Source organism: Plasmodium vivax, chromosome 11 (genome assembly GCF_000002415.2).
Source record: "Plasmodium vivax chromosome 11, whole genome shotgun sequence".
NCBI classification, from domain to species: Eukaryota; Apicomplexa; class Aconoidasida; order Haemosporida; family Plasmodiidae; genus Plasmodium; species Plasmodium vivax.
The window spans coordinates 1,028,906-1,050,848 of record NC_009916.1 but is presented as its reverse complement, the minus strand read 5'-3'; the positions used below and the strand labels follow the sequence as shown (position 1 = coordinate 1,050,848).

At 43.7% G+C, this 21,943-nt stretch overlaps 2 protein-coding genes across 2 annotated transcripts, besides 11 other annotated features; one reads left to right on the top strand and one right to left on the bottom strand.

Annotated features, from left to right (window-relative positions):
• Window positions 1-896: 896 nt before the first annotated feature.
• Window positions 897-919: a microsatellite.
• A 617-nt stretch (window positions 920-1,536) lies between these two features.
• Window positions 1,537-11,016, top strand: PVX_114340 (SNF2 family N-terminal domain containing protein; the record flags this gene model as incomplete). Its single annotated transcript, XM_001616206.1, has 1 exon — window positions 1,537-11,016. One exon carries the CDS (start codon window positions 1,537-1,539, stop codon window positions 10,375-10,377), a length of 8,841 nt encoding a protein of 2,946 aa, XP_001616256.1. The 3' UTR covers window positions 10,378-11,016.
• Window positions 1,961-1,999: a microsatellite.
• Window positions 3,732-3,823: a microsatellite.
• Window positions 4,502-4,527: a microsatellite.
• Window positions 6,589-6,624: a microsatellite.
• Window positions 6,847-6,890: a microsatellite.
• Window positions 7,995-8,018: a microsatellite.
• Window positions 11,017-12,269: 1,253 nt separating the features above from the next.
• Window positions 12,270-12,401: a microsatellite.
• Window positions 12,402-12,786: 385 nt separating this feature from the next.
• Window positions 12,787-20,734, bottom strand: PVX_114345 (hypothetical protein, conserved; the record flags this gene model as incomplete). The annotated part of the gene is made up of 24 exons (XM_001616207.1): window positions 12,787-12,823; window positions 13,070-13,132; window positions 13,252-13,266; window positions 13,413-13,417; window positions 13,944-14,286; window positions 15,220-16,714; window positions 16,946-16,987; window positions 17,126-17,333; window positions 17,461-17,603; window positions 17,809-17,856; window positions 17,988-18,026; window positions 18,315-18,353; window positions 18,461-18,499; window positions 18,624-18,659; window positions 18,787-18,813; window positions 18,908-18,946; window positions 19,121-19,147; window positions 19,291-19,317; window positions 19,553-19,579; window positions 19,719-19,739; window positions 19,892-19,921; window positions 20,073-20,102; window positions 20,380-20,409; window positions 20,665-20,734. The coding sequence occupies 24 exons, from the start codon at window positions 20,732-20,734 to the stop codon at window positions 12,787-12,789; spliced, it is 2,880 nt and encodes a 959-aa protein (XP_001616257.1).
• Window positions 14,088-14,108: a microsatellite.
• Window positions 18,659-18,679: a microsatellite.
• Window positions 18,707-18,729: a microsatellite.
• Window positions 20,735-21,943: the final 1,209 nt, after the last annotated feature.

Genomic DNA, 21,943 nt, shown 5'->3' with positions numbered 1-21,943 from the left:
TGCGTGCGGCCACGCTCACATGTGCGTAGTGCGTACAGGCGGGTGAATTTGCATACGTAGTATGTTGACAGTTGGCACGCTCACCGGTTCGCCCCTTTCACCTGGTACACGTTTTAAGCAATTTTTTTTTTTTTTTTTTACAATTCCTCCAAAGCGCTACGTACGTTTTTGCGTACATTCATACATGCGAGATAATTATGACCAAAAATGCATGTAGATGAAACTTTTTTTTTTTTTTTTTTTAATTTAATCGTCATATGAATATATTGTATGATATTTACAATTTATACGTTTGTATGAGTACATATGCGAGTAACATTTTTGTTTATTTTCCTGCTTTCTATTTCGTGTTTTTCATTTTTTTTTTTTTTGCAATTGCGTAAACTTTACCAGCGTACGCACGTTCATTCATTCGTACATACGTACAAACATACGTACGTTCGTTCGCCCGTTCGTACGACCGTACAAAAATATAAGCGTACTTATCATACATAACATTACAGCATAAAATGCAAAGTTTATGTAATGAAATAAAATTCAGTCAAATGGGTGAGAAGAGTACATCCATCGCGAACGCATGACCAACCTTATCGTGCGTACAACACTCGTGCGTCCGTTCATACCGTCATCGCGTACGTATGCAGTGAGGTTACTTATACGCCATTACGTATATAGCTTGCTCCATACGCGCATGTGCTCACATTTTCCCCTCCCCCCTTTTCAATTCGAACTTTTTTTTTTTTGGAAATTTAAAAAAAAAAAGTCGAGCGTGCACGCGAGCACTTCGCAAACGTGAAATATGTACACGCGCGTATGTATATATATGTATATATATATATATGTATGTACATGCGCATATATTAACGTGTATATATATTTTTTTTTTCTAAACTTTTAAAAAGCCGCATTTCCCGCATCCCCTTGGCGCCTCACATCTCTGTGTCGTGTGCGCAAGGCCCTTCCAAATACTGACGTGTGTATGTATAGCTACACGCATTTGCGTGTGGGTAATACCTGCGTACAGAGCATTGAGTGTACGCTTGCATGTCAAAAAGTTCCCTTGCATATATACACATATATACACACGTGCGTGCCGATCGGGCGTCCCCGTCTCCCACACGAGGCGCACACGTCTCCCTCCCCCTCGTTTCGTGCTCCGCGAAACTTTTCTCCCCTCATGTACATGTACCTTAAATGAATTATTATATGCAAATAACAAGCATAGCGCTCACGAGGTAGAGGACACATGTGCATGTGCGGCGCGCATGGTGTTTATTTGAGAGTAGTTCGCGCACGGGCAGAACGCATACGGATCGAGCGTGCGTAGCGTACACACGTGTGTCACGTCGATAGGGACCGCTCGTGCGCATTCGTGTGAAGACGCAGGTGTATATATATAAGTGCACATATATATATATACATATATACTTACATATACGTATCCGCACCAACACGCAAGCACACACAACCCGGACGTGCGCGCGCGCTCACTTTTATACATGTCCCAAGGGACGTCCCCGCACCCCGGCCGTTAAAATGAGAATAAGAAAAACATGGTGTACACTGTGTCGCGAAAACTTTGAAGATGGAGACGAATGCATCCAATGCAAACAGTGTAAGAAGAAGTTTCACAGGGAGTGCCTGCAGGCGGAAGGCCTAATCGACAACGAAATTTTGAAAGATATAAAAAATTACCTCTGCTACCAGTGCATGAATGAGGATGATGATATACCAGAAAATGAAGACAGGTGTAAAATATGCCGAGAAAAATCGTCCAACTTAATTTTATTACTATGTGATGGGTGTCCAAATAGCTACCATGTGACCTGCCTAGGGCTGCAGGCAGAACCGGAGTCCGAAAAATGGTTTTGCCCTGTGTGTAAACCGGAGGAACATAAAAACCTGGATGTGAGACGGATGCGGAAAGGATTTGCCATTGACAATATGAATGGAGAGCACGTAAACTCGTCCACGTGTTATGTATGCCAGAGACCGGGGAAATTACTTGGCTGTGATTTCTGCCCCAATTCATTTCACCCTACGTGTTTACCCGATCTCGATTTTGATAATATTTCAGATCAGTGGGAATGCCCGTGTTGCAAGAATGAAGACCCTTTACTAAACCAGGGGCATAAGAGGTGGACCAAAAATGAAATTCAGGAAATTATGAAAAAAAGACAAAGAGAGCTAAGCTTCTGGAGATCTAAAATTATAAAATATCGAAATCGATTTTTGCTAGCACATAGGAAGGATTTGCAACCCTTTGTGAATCCTAGAGTGTTTGCAAATCTTACCAAGACGTTTAAAAATGATTTTTACAATTCGAGGAGCAGCCACACTAATGCGTATAGCAGTGGAGGGAGAAAAGGAGGGAAACACAACGACTCGGATAGGAACTACCATCACGGGAGTAACTCCAGGAAGGATGTAGATATGGATTCGAAAGAATTCGACGAATATATTTCATCCCTTGAAGATGAAGCGAATGAAAATGCTTGCAAATTTATCGAGTCTGTATTTTTAAGTGTATACTACCCGAATGGACGGAAAATCGAGCGCCGACCACTGGTGGATAATGTACAGTTAAAACCGCATCAGGAGGACGGTGTCGAATGGTTATTAAAATCGTTCCTCACAGGAGGAGCTATCCTAGCGGACGAAATGGGACTAGGAAAAACCATACAAACTTTGTGTTTTCTGTCCTATTTAAAATGTAACAAAATCGATGGTCCCCATTTGATCGTCGTGCCGTTATCCACTGTTGGCAATTGGCTCCGGGAGATTCACAGATTTACTCCCCATCTTACGTGCATCAAAATATGCGGTTCGAAAAATGAAAGAACGCATGCGAAGGAGGATCGACTAGCCGAGAAGGGGCTCTACGACTTGTACGTAACCACCTACGAAACGGTAAAAAATGAGGAGGAGTTCTTCGTGGAAACCATTCCCAAGTGGCAATGCATAGTTCTGGATGAAGCCCACAGAATAAAAAACCAAAGTGGGGCCATCCGACACTCGATGGATAGAGTCGTCGGGAACATGCGATTGTTGCTCACGGGGACTCCACTGCAGAACAATTCAGCGGAGCTATTTACCCTCATCAATTTTATGTTCCCAGATATATTTAAAAATTCAGAAATTATCGAGCAGGCCTTCATGAATGCATCTCAGCAGAGCACCGCCGCGGGCAGCAGTCACAGCGGCAGTGCCAGCAACCATCAAAAGAGTAGCACCAACATGAAGAATAAAAATAATAAGGAGGATAAAAATAGCCAAAATGGGAACGCAGCAGGGAGTGGATCCAAGCTTAACGTCAACATAGGAAATATCGACCTTAAGTCGGCCATCAAGGAGGAGGATCTAAAATCCATACGGTGTCTTTTAGACAAAATTATGCTCAGAAGGTTAAAGGAACAGGCTATTACCCTACCGAGAAAGATCTTCCACGATGTGTGGTTACCCTTGGGGACACTGTCTGCTCACTGGTATAAGAGGCTGCTGGACATTCGATCCATGGTGGAGGAAAAAGTGAGCGTCAAGAAGCTACTTGGGCTGGTGATAAAAATGAGAATCATTTGTGGCCACCCCAAAGGAATCGTCAGTCGACCCTCCCAAATGGAAAAGCTTTTTGCATTTTTCGAAGAAGAGAGTGAAGAAGTAAAAGAGCAAGTAAAAAATGATGCGTTAAAGTTGAAGCACATCTCTGGAGAGGAACACATCGAGTCCTCCTCCAAGCTTATCTTCATCGACAAGCTATTGTGCCAACTGCATTATGAAAACTGTAAATATGTGAAGAACTACTCCTCCAGTTTTGACAAGCACAAGAAGGAAGTGGCTGCCTACAGGTACCACAAAATTCAGGAGCAAAATAATGCCCAGAAGAAAAAGAGGGAACATTCTGGGAAGTTTAAAAAGATAGAAGCGTTGGAAAGTAGCCCCCTATTTATTGAAATTCTGAATCAAGGCAAATTTGATTTGAAACCCACCTCCGAAAATGAAGATATGCTTAAAGGCTTCATGCACACCGTGGCCATTGATAATGAATGCCCCTATAAAAAAAAAAGATGCATCTACGATAAGGTCAGAGATTTTATCAAAAATAGTGCCGCCAATGGGGGTGGGAAATCCATTGTAAGGAGGGCCAAAATTTTGAAGCACGACAATCACTCGTATGACCTGTCTGACTACAACTACCGGGGGAGTTCTGGCCAGGGGGGTGCAAACGGGAAAAGCGCCTATGATGAGAATAATCTGTCCAATGAGGACCCCGAGGAGGAGGAAGAGGAGGAAGAAGACGAGGAGGAGGTTCGAAAAAATTGCAAAAGCGACAGCGGGGGGGACGACCCCGAGGAGGATGACGACGATGAGGATGAGGAGCAAGATAACGACGAGGATGAGGAGCAGGAGGAGCACCAGCCGCAGCAAGCCAAGCAGCAGTCCCAGGGGGAAGAGGACGAAGAGGAGGAGGAGAACGAGGAGGACCAGGACAATGACGAAGATGATCAAGAGAACGACGAGGAGGAGCAGGACAACGACGAGGATGATGATAAGAGCGGCAAGAATAAGGACAGCCATAAGGGGAACACAAAGGAAAGCACCAACACCCTGTTCGATAGCAACGAGGAGGTTGAAGAGGAGGAAGACTCCGACGAGGAGAAGGACGAAGCGGAGGAGTCCGAGCGCGATGAGGACAAAGCGGAGGTGAAGCACGAGCTGAGTGGCGAGCCGAATGGAGATGCAAATGACGGCGCGAATGATAAAGCCCAAAACATCGTCACCCTCGGGAAGAACTGCAAAATGATGAACATCAAGGAGTTCTTTAAAACGCAGAAGAAGGACTCCTCCAGCAGCTTGGACAAGTCCAACGAGCAGTCCACGAAGGTGTCCGATAAGGGCGATTCGAGGAGGGCCGAGTTGGAGGACGCGAAAAAGGAGGAAGAAGAGGACGAAGAGGCGGGGGGAGAAAATTCCTGCTCGAACAGCAAAACGGAAAGCGAGGAGAAGTCCAAACGCACAGATGCACTGACCCAGAAGAAGGAGGAAGGGCCAGACCAACAAAACGCAACAGAATTTCAGGCAGATGGAGAGATCAGCCCAAAGGATAATAACCCCAGCAGCAGATCAGCCAATGAGGGGAAGGAGGACAATGGAACGGAGGACAAGCCCAACAAAGGAGAAATCAAAATGCACAAGGTGCTAATCTTTACCCAATTCCAGTTGGTCCTAGACGAGCTGGAAGAATATTGCAAATACAGGTGCTGGAAGTATATGCGGTTGGACGGGTCGACGAACAAACTGATTAGAGAATTGGACATTCGGGAGTTTAACCTAAGTGATAGCATTTACTTTATTTACCTAATTAGCACCAGGGCAGGAGGACTGGGAATCAATTTAACGGCAGCCAACCATGTAATTATGTATGATGAAGATTGGAACCCCTTTATCGATTTGCAGGCCATCGATAGAGCCCACCGTATCGGCCAGAAGAGGGAAGTCAACGTGTGGAAGCTCATGACGGAGTGGACTGTAGAGGAAAGAATGGCCTTTAGAAGAGAGCAAAAATTAAAGCTAGATAAACTTGTAGTTCAAACGCAGGATGATGAAGATATGCTTGACAACTTTGAGGAGAAACTCTCCTCAGATGAGATTAGGAAGCTAATGTTGCATGGGAAGGCAGCCATACAGAATATGAACGTAGAAAACACGAACAATTTTCCCCTCGAATTTTTCATTGAAAGGGGAAGAAGAAAGCTGCCCATTATCAACGGGGTAGACTTAGAAAAGGAGGAAAAAACTACCATAGAACAAGAGGTAAATAATAATAACAATGGGGGAGAAACGGGAGATGGAAATATTTGCATTCAGAAGGGAAGGGGTGGTGGAAATGGGGAAGACAGCGAGGTGGATGATGACGATGGAGCTGATAACGATGATGAGGAAAACGGAATAGACATAGATGAAGTGATGATGGATGAAGCGGAAGAACTCGAAATGGGACTCAACACTGCTAACAATATGAATGATAATAGTCCCCTCTACGGAGAAGGAAACGACCAGGTGTACGTCACAGGTGGGGGCTCCAAATCGAAGGGAGGTCTTCTAAAAGATGGCAACGCTGCAGGGAGTGGAAGCGGAGCGGGAGGGCATCTCACTTCGCAGTACAGCTCGACCAACCTAAATGGCACTACCGGTGGTGGCAATGCCGCAGGAGGGACTGGAGGTTCGGATACTACCCTGTGGAGATCCGTAAGGGAGAGGAAGAAGCCACAAAATATGTACACACCAGAGTACTGGGGAAGAAAACAAGAGGTGAAACAAATCAAGCACGAGTACCGATGCTTCATTTGTAATAATACGAAAAATTACAAAGCGGTGGTGAAGGACCGAAATAATAACGACATTGAAATTGACTACGGAGATATGATCAACTGCTTTCGATGCCCCAAAACGTATCATAAGTTATGTGAAGGTATTAAGGATGAAAATGTGAAGAAGACTTGGACTTGCAGCTGGCATGAGTGCTGCCTCTGTTTTAGGAAATCATCCCAATGTGGTAATTTACTAATCCATTGTGCTACGTGTCCTACTAGCTTTTGCTATAATTGCTTCCCCCCAGATTATGTACGCTACTACGTTGGCGAGGAGTATTATCACAATTTACGCCAGAGGGGAGTGAACTTCACGCCGCAAAACTGGGTGTGCTTCCTATGTTCCAAGTGTAAGGCGGTGGAGGAGCAGAAGAAGAGAAGGAAGATGACCAAGGAGGAGAGAGAAAACGAGAAGCAACTACAGAAGGAGTTGAGAAGCCAACTGCATGATAGCAAACAGGAAGAGTTAGAAGCCAAGAAGAGAAAGAGAGCACAACAAATGGAGAGAGACAAATTCATCATAGAAAATAGAAAAAGAATTGATGCTTTAGATCAGAAATATGAGTCGCAACTCAGAAGTGCGTATGAAAATTTATTCCCCGTCAATTTTGTGAAAGAATTAATCAACCGAATAGAACATGCCAAAGTGCTCAAGCAGAAGGGGATAGAAGATGACAACAAGGAAACGAATAAGAAAAAGTCCACCACATTTTTGCATACCAAATTGCCTCACAAGCTTCTCGTCCTTTGTGAAAACTGCAAACTGCCTTGTCATGCCAATTATAAGTACCCAGGGCAGTGTTGTTACCCTTTGGAGTTGGACAAATCATATTTTTACGCAAATTCGTCGTTTAACCAGTCCGCCCATAATAAGGATGCCCCCCCTTCTGGGTGTAGCACTTCTGAGAAGAGAATGGCTCTTAGTGGTAAGGACCCCTCGTCTCCCTTTTCTTCCGAATTTAAGGAGAAAGCGGAACATAACAATGACGAAAAGGAGGCGTCCAACAACGCTGCGGCGAAGGAGGAGAATGAGAATGAGGAAAACGCAGAGAAGGGAAACCTATTCTTACCATCTGGAGTGTCCCCCCCCATGACGAGTAGCTCAAATAAGGAGGACAGCAAGAAAGGCTACGATTTTCATGGTACCAATTCGTTCACTTTTAAGGGAGCCAAAAGTGTAGCCACCAGCGGAGAGGAAGACACCACTGGAAGGTATGACAAACATGGAGGTGGCGCCGCCCAGGGGAATTCCAGCGAAAACACGCTGAGCAGAAAGATGATCAAATTTGAAGCGGATCAGAAGCAGCAACAAGATTTTACCCACAGCACCTGTTTTGAGAAGGCCGAAAGTAAGGACAATGAGGAGGACGAGGAGAACGCCCCCGAGAAGAAGCTAGGCAGTATTAGCAGCAGGAGAGGCATCCTATCAGGGGAACATTTCAACACGGAGGACAAATTCAACCAGGGGTCCAGTGAAAATGTAAAGCTAATGATGAGCACCATGCTGTCTTCGGACAACAATGGCAGCGATGTGAAGGGGGAGAATAACCCGCTAAGTGGGGGCACGCCAAATAATAATATCGACACCAATTCGAAGGGAAAGACAAGGCGGTTTTTGCGAGCCGTATGTTCCAAGTGTGGTACAGTACAGTTGGGAAAGTTGGCTCACTTTAGAAAGCACTGCGATAAGTTAACGGACGAAGAGAAACAAGAATATGAAGATAAAAGAGAAAAGCTAAAGCAACTTATCGAACTGCTTAGTAAGAAAAAGATACAGGATGAACACACAGAGGAGGAGTATAAAAATATGTCCATTTTTAAATTCAAAAGTTTGTATAGCCACTTCCAAGATAAGGCGGACGACATTCTGGAGGACTGCATCCGGGAGATGAAGTGGGACGTGTTAATATCTTCCAAGAAAAAGGTCCCCAGGAAGGAGAAGGAATCCAAACGAGGCAACCATAGTAGCGGCCTCGGTATTTTTAGCCCCTTAGGCAAAATGGATGATGAGAAGAATGAGGACAATCCCAACAGTGGAGGCAGCACCATGTCGAAATCAAACCTCACCCATTTGCTCTACAGCCAGCCGCTGATCATCAACTCGGACGGCTCCGACACGAAGGATATCATTGAAATAAAAAGTGACATAACGGACGAGATGAAGGAAAGAATAAACGACGAAATATCCTCCATCACCGGGAAGAGGAAAAAATGTGTAAAAAATACCATCAAGAAGATAAAGAAAAAAAAAATGAATGACAACGGAAACGCAGACGAATCAGCCAACGTAAGTAACGCACAAAATGAAAATGCAAATAATTTAAAAAAACTAAATTATCTAATAAATCCATTTCATGAAAAATTAATTAAAGATATTCACAATGCCAATTTTATTAGAGACTCATTTAATGACGATTTTTTACTCAAAGCGAAGGAATTCCTAAGAGTTACAAAAAAGAAATTAATTAACAACTCTTTTGTGGAATGCGGTGCAGCCGGAGCAGGGGGACCAACCGACGTAGATCTACTCAACTGCGTCGATAAAGGTAGGAAGCTGAACCAAAATGATTTAGAAAAATCGATCATTCAAAATTATCTCAATAAGATGAAGAGCTCACTAAAGAATAGCACCTACTTGGAGAAAGCCATTCCCGGGGAAAACCTCGTAGCCGATGTGGCCTATGCCAAGTCCCGCATAAACAGTAATACCAATGCGACACACGAGAACAAAATAAATTTTAACCCAGAGCTGTATAAAAATATCTTTGAAAAGAACACCAAGTATTGCATGTTCACGAATAAGGGTTCCACCACGTCCACCACCCCCAGTCCCAACATCAAAGAGATGGCGGCTTCGTCCCTTTCCCACCCGATGAAGGGCCTCGAGAAGGCAGAAGAATTCAGTAGACACCATCTCCCCAACAGCGGCAGCAGCAGTAGCAGCAACTTTGCCTCCATAAACGACTTCAATGTTGACATTTTTAATATTGACAAAAATATAAAATGTGAAGACATAGAAAAGAAACTGCTAAACCTTTGCGCCAACACCAATTTGATGAAAAAAAAAATGATGCAAACTGATAGGCATGAACCCAATCCAGAGAGAAGTGCCTCCCTCAACATGGATTCAAGAACGAATTTTCACTTTAAGAAAAACGAACAACCCCCCTTCCAACGAGTCACCTCCTGTGCTGTAGACGGAAATGTGGACTATGATATAAAGAAAATTACCAGCTCGTCCGAGGTCTGCGGAAATAACAAAGTGCAGGAGTATATTCTCTACCGCAGGAAGAAGCCGAGCAATAGCTCCAGTGCCAGCGGCGAGAAGAGCAGCGCGGGCAACTCCAAGGGGGGAGCAATGGGAACCGCCAGTGCTAAGGGCCCCGGAAATGCAAAGAGCCCCGGCATGGTGAAAAGCGCCAGCAACTCGAAAAGCCCCGGCATGGTGAAAAGCGCCAGCAACTCGAAAAGCCCCGGCATGGTGAAAAGCGCCAGCAACTCGAAAAGCCCCGGCATGGTGAAAAGCGCCAGCAACTCGAAAAGCCCCGGCAATGTTAGAAGTCCCGGAAATTCCAGGAGCCCAGGCAACGCCAAAAGTCCGAGCAATACCAGAAGCCCCAGCAACACAAAGAGTAGCGGCAACGCAAAGAGTACAGGCAATACCAAGAGTAGCGGCAATACTAAGAGCAGCGGAAATACTAAGGCTAGCGGCAATTCCAAAAGCCCCAGCAACTCCAGAAGCACGGCCAATGTGAAGAACGCAAGCAGCACCACCACCAACAACAGCGACGATCGAAGCAGCCAAAGTAACAACGCGGACAAGGCGCACGACGAGTACATGGCGAGCAGAAACAACCCAAGTAAAACGCTCCCGCAAGGAAACACCAACAAAATGAACACCATCAGTAGCGAAAACATCTTGCAGCACCTGAAGTTGGATGACGTCAAAAATTTTATCATGAGTGCAGAGAGGAACAAGAATGATAAGCTCCCCCCGGAGGTGAACTGAACCAGCTGAAGGGGAGGGGTGGCACGCGGCCGCTGTTTCTCGCCCGCTGCGGAGTATCTATTTGTGTAAGGCTGTGCGTGGAGGGGGCGAAGTGGAGAACCCATTGAAGTAATAGAACCCAGCGCACGCGTCGCCCTCGCGGAAATTCTTCACACCGTGCGTTAGAATACGTGGCATTTTGGATAACCTACTAACGGTGAGCGCATTTCTGAAGGGGTCCTCTTACCTTACGGAGAAGCCACAGAAGGAACGACGCAGAGGGAGTATGCACATACGTGCGTGCAGGGGAGAGGGCCCCAATGGCACCGCTTAAAGGGGTAGCAACAATTCGTTGCGTACATTACCCGAATGTAGGCGCCCCCCGGGGGAGCAACCCATTTTGCCCATGAACTGTAGTGCGTCCCCTCATTTGCAGTGACTTCAATTACTGTAGCGAATTTTGTCATAAATTGAAGAGGCTGTTTGGGGGGGAATTATCCACTCGGGTTGAGTAGCGTCTCCTCATTCAGGGGGTGAGGGAGCACCTCTGCAGAAGGTGTGCACATATCTGCCGTTTGTATTTTATAACCAGGGGACTGTATGAGTAGGTGTATATTACAATTTGTCGCAGAGGAGTTGAGGAAGCGAATTCAAAACGATGGAAAATAAAATAAAAAAGAGGAGATAGCGGTCGAAATGTAGCTAAGTAGGCGATAAATCACACCACAGAGATTGTACGAAAAATGACGCCGTGGAGATATTTTGTCAAGGGTGAAGAGATCCAACCAGCGCGCAAGACGATTATATTTACACCTCCCTAAAATGGAAACGTCCGAGGAAGGTCACCCTAAAAGGGACTATGCCCCAGCTAAAGAAAAATAAATCGGATAAAGGAGTAGGCTACTGTTTCGTTTTTACGGCTCTCCGCGCGTGGAATACGAGAAGAGGTTATTTAAGAGGAATAACCGTGGAAGGCATTTTTTTTTTTTTTTTTTTTTTTTTTAAACGGACAAGGCGTAAATTGGCTAGTTGAACATGAAAACAGTACAGCTATTTTTTTTTTTTTTTCACCATATGGACATTTGGCACACCACAAGGAACAACTTAACGTGCGCAACTCGACTTGGGGATTGACACAGATTAGTCCAATCTCACACAAGGAGAAGATATTATTCCCCCTGACGGCATTTCCGCTTATTTTTTTATTTCCTCTATTTTTTTTATAGGGAAAAAAAACTTGTACATTATTACTACTTAAATGTGTATTGTGCGTGGGTGAGTCCGCGCGCGCGTTTAATTATGTGAAGGCGGCAACGCCTGCGTCCGCGCGCCACCCGTATAGCGTACCTCCATCCATATGCAGGAGCACGCGACGTTGCTTTTAGCCGAGATGTCCTTTCGAGAGCCGCTCACGGGAGCATCTCGCGTAAACACCCCTGCACAATTAGATTCCTGCGAAGCATGGCGCGCGAGTATGTAGTACACCAGCACATTTACGCACGCACGTGTGTATGCAGCTGCAACTGCGTATATATATATTTATATATATGTATGTGCGCGCGCTCCTCTGTTTATATTTTTTAATGAACCCCCCGTTCGGACGAGCAGCGGTTAGCGGTTAGCGGTCACCGATCAACGATCAACGATCAACGATCAACGATCAGCGAACATTTGTGCATCCGTGCGTGCCTATGTGTGTGTACGTAAACATGTACCCGCGCGTGTGCCCTTTTTTTAAGAAAATAAATGCCAATTTTTTTTAAATGATCTTTTTTTTTTATTGCATATCCCCCTCTATCAACCCCCCATTGCTGTCATTTTTTTAAAAAAAAATGTTTCCTTGTAACTGTGTTTTTTTTTTTTTTTTACCCTCTTTCTTTCCCTTTTTTCTTTTTTTTTTTCCCCATATTCCCCATTTTTTTCGTTTTAAAATGCAAAATTGAATGGTCCCTTTTTTTTTTTTTTTAACAATTCATCATGTGTATATTATATACCTAGACATATATGCATTCGTGTGTGTATTTGATTTCGATGATACTTCATCAGTTATTCATTGCGTGTAAAATTAATGGGAAAAAAAAAAAAAGAGAGAGAGAGATTGAAAGAGAGGAAGTGTGCATACTGTGTTGCAAAATATACAGCGAAATGGAAAAAAAAAAAAAAAAAAAACACAACCCCGCACACACATGTGTGTGTAGAGAAGGCATATGTGCGCGGTGCGCTCGTCTGTGCGTACGCGTATATAAACATATATATGCTTGTCAGTACCGCGGCCGCATCGTCATGCACACGCGTTTTACTACGCTCCCATTTTTTACAAGTAATCCACCCACCAATTTTGAATATATATGTACGCATATGTATATATGTATATAACTCTACCCCCCTTACGAATTTTTTAATTTAAAAAAATTAAAGTGTAAATTAGACTTAGCTGATCAAGTCGAAGGCGTTGAAGTAGGCGTACCTGCGGAGGAGTTGCACCAGCACGTGGGCAAAACGTTCATGTGCAATGTGTTTGCTTTGTTTGCAGTGCGATTAGGGGGTGCTCTCAAACGGAAGTCACCAGGTACTGCCGTTGGCACCATGTACCGCCGATGGCACCATACATACTGCCAAAGGACCTGCATGAAGCAACTCCGAAGCAGCGCGTTTGCAACTGCCCTGGCGCAACCGCTTAGCACTCCCTGCCCCTCACTTGGCATGCACTTACTGAGAGAAAAGGCAAAACAGAATGCGGTAGTACACGAACTGGGACCTGTAGAGGTACATCAACCTGGGGAGGGAAAAAAAAAGGAAGGGCAAGAAAAAACATAAACTTGGTAAAAAGTCCCCCTTTTCTTCGCACATATAACCCTTCAATGCTCGCACCGTAGCAGTAAGACGGGATTAAACCGAAACGTCAGAAATCTACCAGGGGGTGTAAAAAAAAAGGAAAAAAAAAAAAAAAAAGAATCGTTTAAGCGGCAAATGCGAAATGCTGCATAGGCAAACGTGTCACAAGGCGAAACGAACGAACTGCTCCACCATATGCTGGAAAATAAGAAAAAATCTACCTCTTCTGTAGGAGAAAGGGCAGGGAAAACATGCCCAAGTATTTAACTATCAAATGGGTCGAATGTAGGGTAAGTACTTTTATGCCCATCCGTTTCGACAACAATCTGAAAGGCGCAAAATGGGGGTGGGGATTCCTTTTTTTTGCAAGTGCGTAAAAATGTGCGCTTCCATAGTGGTACAGAAGGATTTGCCACTTCTTCATGCGTGGGCATGGATGGGCGTCCGCACAAAGTTGGCATAAAATGACACCCCCGTGTGTTTCTCCATGTAGAGCAGTGGGGATGATGCCGAAAGGTACGCACACGCGTCTCCACACATGTGTCTCTCCCTGTGCAGACACATCTCAGTGCCAGCATTACCGCGCACTCCGATGGACGCTAATATGGTTGGGGTGGCCAGACACTCCGTAGCCATCAAATGTTAGGACCTAAAGGGGCATAGAACACGAATAAGCGCTCGTACATACTCACATATGTATATCTTTCGCCCGCACACTGGGGCTGCCCTCTCGCGTGATGGCTTAAACTTACGTTGCTTATGTTACACCGTGTGCAGTAGTCTGCTAGGATGTCTGCAAGGTGTTGGTCATTCCAGAGGGCCGAACCGTCTTGCACATCCGGATCATTCATAACTTTGCAGTTGTTTTTGACCCCCCCTAGGTAGGACCAAACATGGTACAATTCCTTTTCTCGGATTTTCCCCTGGCTATAGAAATCCCCATTTGTTAGAGAGAGAAGGAAAATCTCTTCTTTTTTTTTCTTTTCAAATAATAATTTTATGGTTGGAAAAAAAAACATAATTTCATCATCTGGGTGTGCAATTACGAAGCTGACGTTTTCCTTTTCTTTCAACCAAGTGAGGAGATCCTTTTTTCTTTCACTTAGGTAATGCCAAAGGAAGTAAAACACTCCCCCCAACAAAAGAACAACGCCCGTCCATGCGCATGCGCATGGGCACGAAAGGTGTTGCATAATCAGCAGTAGGAGTAGCCCATTAAGCGTGTTTAAAAAGGTCCAATGGGGGGTGGACGTCTTGGTGAGAAAAAAAAAGGGAAACAGAAAAAGTGCTCACATGTGACCTTATTTTGCGAGGGGAAAAATGCAATTTATGATGCTAGCTGTCGGGGGGTAGGGGGAAATGAATACATGTGCGCGTGCGTCGCTCGGTCTAAATGTGTGAGGGGGTAAACCTGTTCATCTGTGCGCGCTTGCTCGTATTGCCAGCCTGGGGGCTGAAGATTTTGCGGCAACTTTCAACGCGTCTTCGAGCAGCCCTCAAAATGGTGGTTTCGCTTTGTCATATTTTATTTTATCTTTTATTTGTTGTTATTTTATTTTATTTATTCTTTTTTATTTTATTTTTTTTTTTTTTTTTGCGCGTTGACCCCTTTTCCCCTCCTGTTTTCACTGTTACGTGGCAATAGTGCCACATTTCGGTGAACCATGATGTGCAGTGCGTTTGGCACACGTTCGTGGCTCGCTTCTCAGCACTTGTGCAGTTAGCTAATTTACAAATAAGTGTTCCACGGGGGGATGAAACAAAAAAAAAGTTTTAAAAAATGCACTTCAGTTTGACAGGCAGATCATGATGGAACGTAAAAAATGAGGCCAAACGGGCAAACGGCGAGGATCACAAAAAAAAGCGGCAAAAAAAAAGCGGTAGAAAAGGGCCAAAAAAAGAGAAGAAATGTGGGAGAAACGCGGAAAAAAGGGGGCAAACGGGAGCAAAAAGAACCCGTGTGCCGAGAACAGCACAACCGCCTCGACATGCGAACCTCAATTGTAAACGTTAATCATGAAAAAAAACTTTGAAGAAAATATTTTGTGAATCAAGTACTCCCCGGGCAAGCTGCAAAAGTACATATGATTTCTATCATCAAGGGGTCTATTTAAAATTGCGTACGATTTATAATTCTCAAGTGTAAGCTTTTGTAGGAAGGATTTTTGCAATCCAGAAAGGTGAAAATTCATTTTGCTTGAGAAAATTTTCATTAAACAAATAAAATTTTCCCTGGCCCAAAAGTTCTTCTGTAAGGTCTGTATATCTTTTTGGGATTCGTTGCTGCTGCCACCGTCTGACGTATCTTCTACGAGAAGTACATTTAGCCTTTCCTTTAGAAGGGACATCTCTGCGTATTTAATTATGTTGGAGAAGGTAAATTTTGGGGTTACCGCTTTCCTAGTTTGAGGTGGAGGTGGTGATGCAGGAACAGCTGGGTCCGGTGAAAAGGAGTAGGGTATGTGTCCCAATGGGGATGATAATAATAGAGATATATATGACACTGGACTTTGCGCTCTGGGGGTGTCTCCACCGGACGATGACACTGGACTTTGCGCCCTGGGGGTGTCTCCACCGGACGATGACACTGGACTTTGCGCTCTGGGGGTGTCTCTACCTGACGATGTGTCTCGTGCATGTTCCGCCGCATCAATTTCTTCATCAAGTTCTGATAAATTGTCATTTTGGTAAGCAATCAAAGCCGAACCGACCATATCGACCATCTCTGCCATGGTATTAATGCACAAATCCGTGATGTACTCTTTTGGCACATTCTTCTGGATGCTTTCCATTTTGACTATTTTCTCAATATTTTTATATGAGAATTTTTTCATAAATAAATACGGAACCGTTTTGTTCTTGTTATATAGTCCCATATTCACTTGATTGAAAAACCAAGAAATTGTGGCAATTATATTTATGGAGCAAATGTTTTTTATGTTCAAATTATTTCTTAAGAAAAAGAACTCAGGGGTCTCCAAATCTTTTAAAAATAAAAATTTGATATCGTTATTGTAGACTTTTTTAACCCTTTCTATGATGCCATAAATTATGTGGGAAAAATCGTATATTAGTTTAATATGAACATTTATATCATATTCTCTGTAATTGAAATTGAAAATGGAGAAAACAAAACTTTCCATTTTTTTTTGGCTAGCTCGATGTTCCGCATATTTTGTGCCTGACTTGTTCAGCAAGGAAGTAGTTAATATCTCCATATTTTCAAATGACCTCAACAACTCTTTACAACTGTGCAGTGGGTCCGACAGGTCCTTTATGTTGTTACTCATTTCATTTTTAAAATTTTTCTTATACGATAAAATGTAGTCCGAGAAAATACCCATATCGCTTGGAAACTTTACTAAATTTTCATTTATATCTCTTTCCAATTTTTTCCTCAAAATATCACATGTTATTGACATGCTCTTTGTATCGTACGAATCCATGTTGAGTACGCTGGACGTTAGCTTTGACAGGATGTACGTCACTGGGAAGTTCACCAGAAAGGACTGGTCTGACTTATCTGTGGGAGGGGGTGCACGTGAGGCGTAGCCATTTAATGCTATGCTGTGAACGCGTTAAATCTCACGCAGTGGAAACGTTAAATCACACACAGTGGAAGTATTAAAGACTGTGCAGAGAACGGTGTACCGGGGAGTGACCCCCCATCGGGCAGATTAACCAAGTGATTGACTCGGCTTTGCTCCGATGGAGACACCCATATCTGTACCGTCAGCTTTCCCCATTTACTTACTTGATTTCGCATACCGCAGGCCTAACAAGGGCACTTTGATGACTGTGCAAAAGGGGGGAAAAAAGAAAAAAAAGAAAAAAAAAAAAAAAAATGAACAAAGTGAACCAAATGAACAAAATGTCGTGATAAAGACTTAAGTTATTTCCCCAATGAGGTGTACACGCGCATTTATTTCCCTACCTGTTTCCTTCTCGTTATCATTCTTTATGGACATGTTAATCGAATTATCTAGGCACTCCTTATCACTCACGAAGAAATGGTGACAATCTCTGCATATGCTCATATAGGCACTTTCCTTCTGGTTTGCATCACCATGCACCATTAGATGTGCGGACATGACGTACGTTTGTACACACAACTCGTCGAATAGATTTTCTACATCCATGTCCTGTGTGTTGAGGGGGGAAGGGGGGTCATCACGTGAGAGGAGCGAATGTGCACTCTGTTGTCTCTCCGCCATCGGGAGAAGAAGAAGAAGAAGAAAAAAAAAAAAAAAAAAAAAAAGCATCTGTTACCTCACTGTGTATGCTTCCCATATTCTGTTCGTAATAGTTTAACACGTCGCTGTCTAATATGCTGTCCAAGTAGCTAGGAATTAAATCTTTTGATTCCTTGGGTTTTTTTCTGAAGAATCTGTCTTGGCGGCTACTGGTGGTATCTGTAGGTTCTAAAGTTTTGCGTTTCGAAGGGGGAAGGTGCGAAATGTGAATACAGTGGGGAGCGTCCTTTACATTTCCCCCCATTTTTAAGCTTTCACTTTGGATAAAAAGTGTGCAACTGTGCAGTTGTGTAGTTGTGCAATTGTGTAACTGCGTAAATGCGTAATTGTGTTTTTTTTTTTCTTTTCTTCCTCTTTTGCCTACCCGTGGTGGGAACTTCGAAGGGGGATTCGAAAGGAGCTTCGGTGGAAGCTTCAAAGGGGTAACAAATTCGAGAGAAAAAAAAAAAAAAAATCATGAACTGAACATTTTTTATATCGTAACGTTTGAGCCAAGTCATATTTCCTCTTTTCTAACGCAGCCTCACTCACTTTTTGTTTTACCTGCTTTGCTTGTGGATGGCATAGGGTTCGATTCTACATCTGTGGGGGAGGGGAAAAAATAAAAGGGGGACAATGCATTGCTTGGTGCATCATCTGATTATTTTCGGTGCACACAGTTAAACATTAATCACTGGAATTGTTTTATTTTCCCATTTACCATCTTCGCCCGCGAAAGAAATCTGCTTTTTAATTGGGTGAGGGGTAGGTTCTCGTCGCATGGCTAAGATAGCGGTAGGAAAGAAAAGACATATCATTTGATTCTGCAGCAGCAGATGGGGGCACACTGTTAATTATTAATAACTGATGTTGGCCCATTTTTCCAGTTACATGCTTTGCTCGTGCTAGGGATGGGTTCTGGTTCCAAGACTAGGATAAAGGCAGGAAAGAAAAGACAAGTGATTTGATTCTGCAGCACCAGTTGGGCTCACACTGCTAATTATTAATAACTGATGTTGGCCTATTTTTCCACTTACATGCTTTGCTCGTGCTAGGGATAGGTTCTGGTTCCACGACTAAGATGGAGAGGTAAATTAAAAGGATATGTTTTGATATATCAACCATTATTAAGTGGCACGCGGATAATTGCTATTCACTCCTTTTTTTGTTGTTTTTTTTTTTTTTTTTTTTTCCAGTTACATTCTTTTCTGCGTGGTAGTCGATCTAGCTCTATTTCTAAGATGGAGGGATTGGTGAAAAAATAGACAACTGTGGTTTCTCCTCTGTGCAATTATTTTGATGCACATTTGTAATCATTCCCATCAGGGGGGGTCACTTTTTTTTCTGCGATGCATTGGACTACCTTCTGCATGCACATCTACGCTCGTATCTAAAATAAAGGGAGGAAGGGGAAAAATAAAATGTTACATTTATTGGCATATATTCCGCTAGCGCAGAACTTAGGGATTTTCTAAAGCCCCTACATTTGCCAGTGGGTAAGGGTTGATCATCCGGCACGACGACTAAAATGAAGGGAAAAGGGGCCAAGGGGGGTTAACTTGTTCTTTTGCGCTATTTTTCGCCCTTTTGCTTTCTTTTGCGCTATTTTTCGCTCCTTTTCCTCCTTTTTGTGCAGGCGAGTCGGGCTTAAATTCTTCGTTGACCACTGTCAACAATTCACGCTCGCTCCTCCTTACATGCTCGTTTATTGGATAAAGAACGTTCTGATGGTGTATTCGGAGGGGGGGAATTTGGGGGGAAAAAAAAAAATTAGTTTTGTGCGCATCGTTTGTAGCTATGCCTTTGTTTGGCTTTTTCCTTTGCTCACTTGTTCCTTTGTGAGTTTTTTTTCTTTTTCGGGGGTTACTTTTTTCCACGATCGATTTATAGGACTCTAGGGGGGAGAGAGGCGGAAAGGGGGCGAAAATGGGTAAGAAACAGGTGGAACAAAGGTAGGCAACACGTGCGAGGAAGCGGTGAAGACGTAGTGAAGGCGCGGTGAAGATGCCTGGCAAAAGTGAATACATAAAATTTCTCATCATCAGTCGGCTCCTTCACCCTCTAAGTAAGCACACACTTGCGCTCGTCTAAATCGTCGCGCACAGGCGTCGATCTGTCTGCTGCCTTACTTCCAGTGCTCGACGAGGGCTGATCATCTATAATTACGCGTTCGGAGAGAAATGATAAGGGCGCGTGAGTATGCGCACTTATTCGTTTATGAGAAACGTTCGTGCGAAACGTTCGTGGGTCATTCATTTGCTCGTTTCATTTCTCGAATTGTCCTTTTTGTCCTACCTGCAGAAGCGAGTCCTCGTTCTGCAAAAATGGTTATACGGGAGAGAGAAAGAAAAAAAAAAAAAAAAATTATACACGTGGAGGTAGCTGTTCTTGTTAAAATGGGACTCTTTTTTTTGTCCAGCTCTCCCTTTTTCATCTTTTCCTTTTTGCTGCATTTCCACGTGAAGTACCTTTCCTGCTAGGGTTCGCTGAATTGGAGCCTTTCATTTGAAATGTGATGGGAAGGGGGTCAAAAATGGGGTAAAGAAAAGAAAAAAATTTGCGCCTCCGGGAGAAGTTCGCCCGATAGGTTAAACTCTTCGGTTAGCTCCTCTACAATTGCAGTGAGGGGCCATCACGTCTTAATCTTACATCGGTTGGTGCTACTTAAGGGTTCAAAGGCTGCACAGGGGAGGTGGAGAACAAGCGTAAGTAGGCGTGTTTACGTACAGGAGTGCTTATATGCACACACCTCTGCAGTTTTGTGGGGGGTGGAGGCACATGCACGTGTATATTTCCACTTGCGTGTCAGTGAGTATACCCATGCATGACTACCACCACCACCCCTTTCTCCAAACACGCAGATAAAAATGAAAGCTGTAAGTGTGCCATTTGGACAATTCCACACGGCCCCCTTTTTAATCCCTTCGGATTTTTTTTTCTTCTCTTTTCGATTAACCTCCGATGGTGTCAGAGGATGACATGTAATCTGCGCCAGGGTTAAAAGAAAAAAAAAGGGGTCCAAATGAATGGCCTCCAAATGAATGGCCTCCAAAGGAATGGCCTCCAAATGAATGGCCTCCAAAGGAATGGCCCCCAAAGGAATGGCCCCCAAAGGAATGGCCCCCAAAAGGAGCTCTCCATTCGTTACATCCACGTTCAAAATACAAACAGAAAATGTGCGCACGTGGGCATATTTATATGTGAACATGCCAGCATGTGTGGGGTCTGGGGCAGGACTTACCTCCAGGATTAAGGTAAAGCATTAGGACAATCGCCAAGAGAAGGGTGAAGGTCTCCATCGTCGGCATCATCTTTGAGGAAGAGAAAGGACGACTGAAGAATGGAAGGGCACCAATTTGCTGGGAAAAAAAAGGCTCCTAAAATGACAGCACTTTTGGGGGGACTGTTGGGAGGAAGTCGAGATGAGGCAAACTGCTGGGGGAGAAATGGTAAACGCCAAACTGGGGTGATTAAAATGACGAGTTTGATAAACGAGTTACACACGAACGGGAAAAATAGGCTGGACAAACTGGATTGTACAAAATAGTCTGGACAGAACGAGTTGCACAAAGGAGACAATCCAAAAAAAAAAAAAAAAAAAAAAACGTTTCTTCTACACACTTAGCTTGAAATTAAAAAGAGGAAACCGCTAAAGAAGCAGTACTAAGAAGTGCTCAAAATCAGCAAGAGAGCGTGGCGATAGGAAATAAAATAAAAAAAAAAAAAAAAAAAATCAGAATGAAGAGCCTTTCTAGCCAAACCGCCATTCCATAGTGGGCTTAAAAACCCTTTTGACCTTTTTTTTTAGCATCATCAAAATGACATAATTATTTTTTCTTTTTTTTCTATCACCATGTAGAACAACCCTATATGTCTATATTGCATGTAGGTGTCTCTTTTTTTTTTTTTTTTTTGTTTAGTCCCTCCATTTTTGGCACAACTGGGAGATCATTTTTGTTCCTCGCCCCTTTAAAACTGTTTCGAACTTTACCATTTTTTTTTGTTTTGCACAAATTGATCACCCGCATGGAGAAGGGGCGCACCTCTTCTGTTAAGAGGTCTGGAGCTGTGGCGATCTGTGCCAATTGCCACCTGGACATGCCATCAAGACATCCCCACTGCGTATAACTGCAGAATAAAATTCAGCTCTGTGAGCAAAAAGGCGCTCTCTCAAATGTGTAGCGTGACAAATGTCCATTTATGTGCACACGAAAAGGAGAAGGAATTTTTCCCCTTTTTCTTCACATGACTTTTTGCAAAATTGGCACCTTTTAACTTAACGCGTAAAGTTGATCTATTTGGGGGCAATTCATCACATGCATGTATTTTTCCCCTTTGATGGGGATGCCCATTTTTTGCGCTCCCCACGTGTGGTTCTTCCTTAATGCCCAAAATGGATAATCACATAAGGCCTATTGCGCAAGGCAGATTTACCATGCCGAGGAGGGGTTAATGCAACGAAGGGGACCCCTTCAAAATGGTAGATGGAACCTTAAAAAAGGGGAAAAAATAAATCAGCC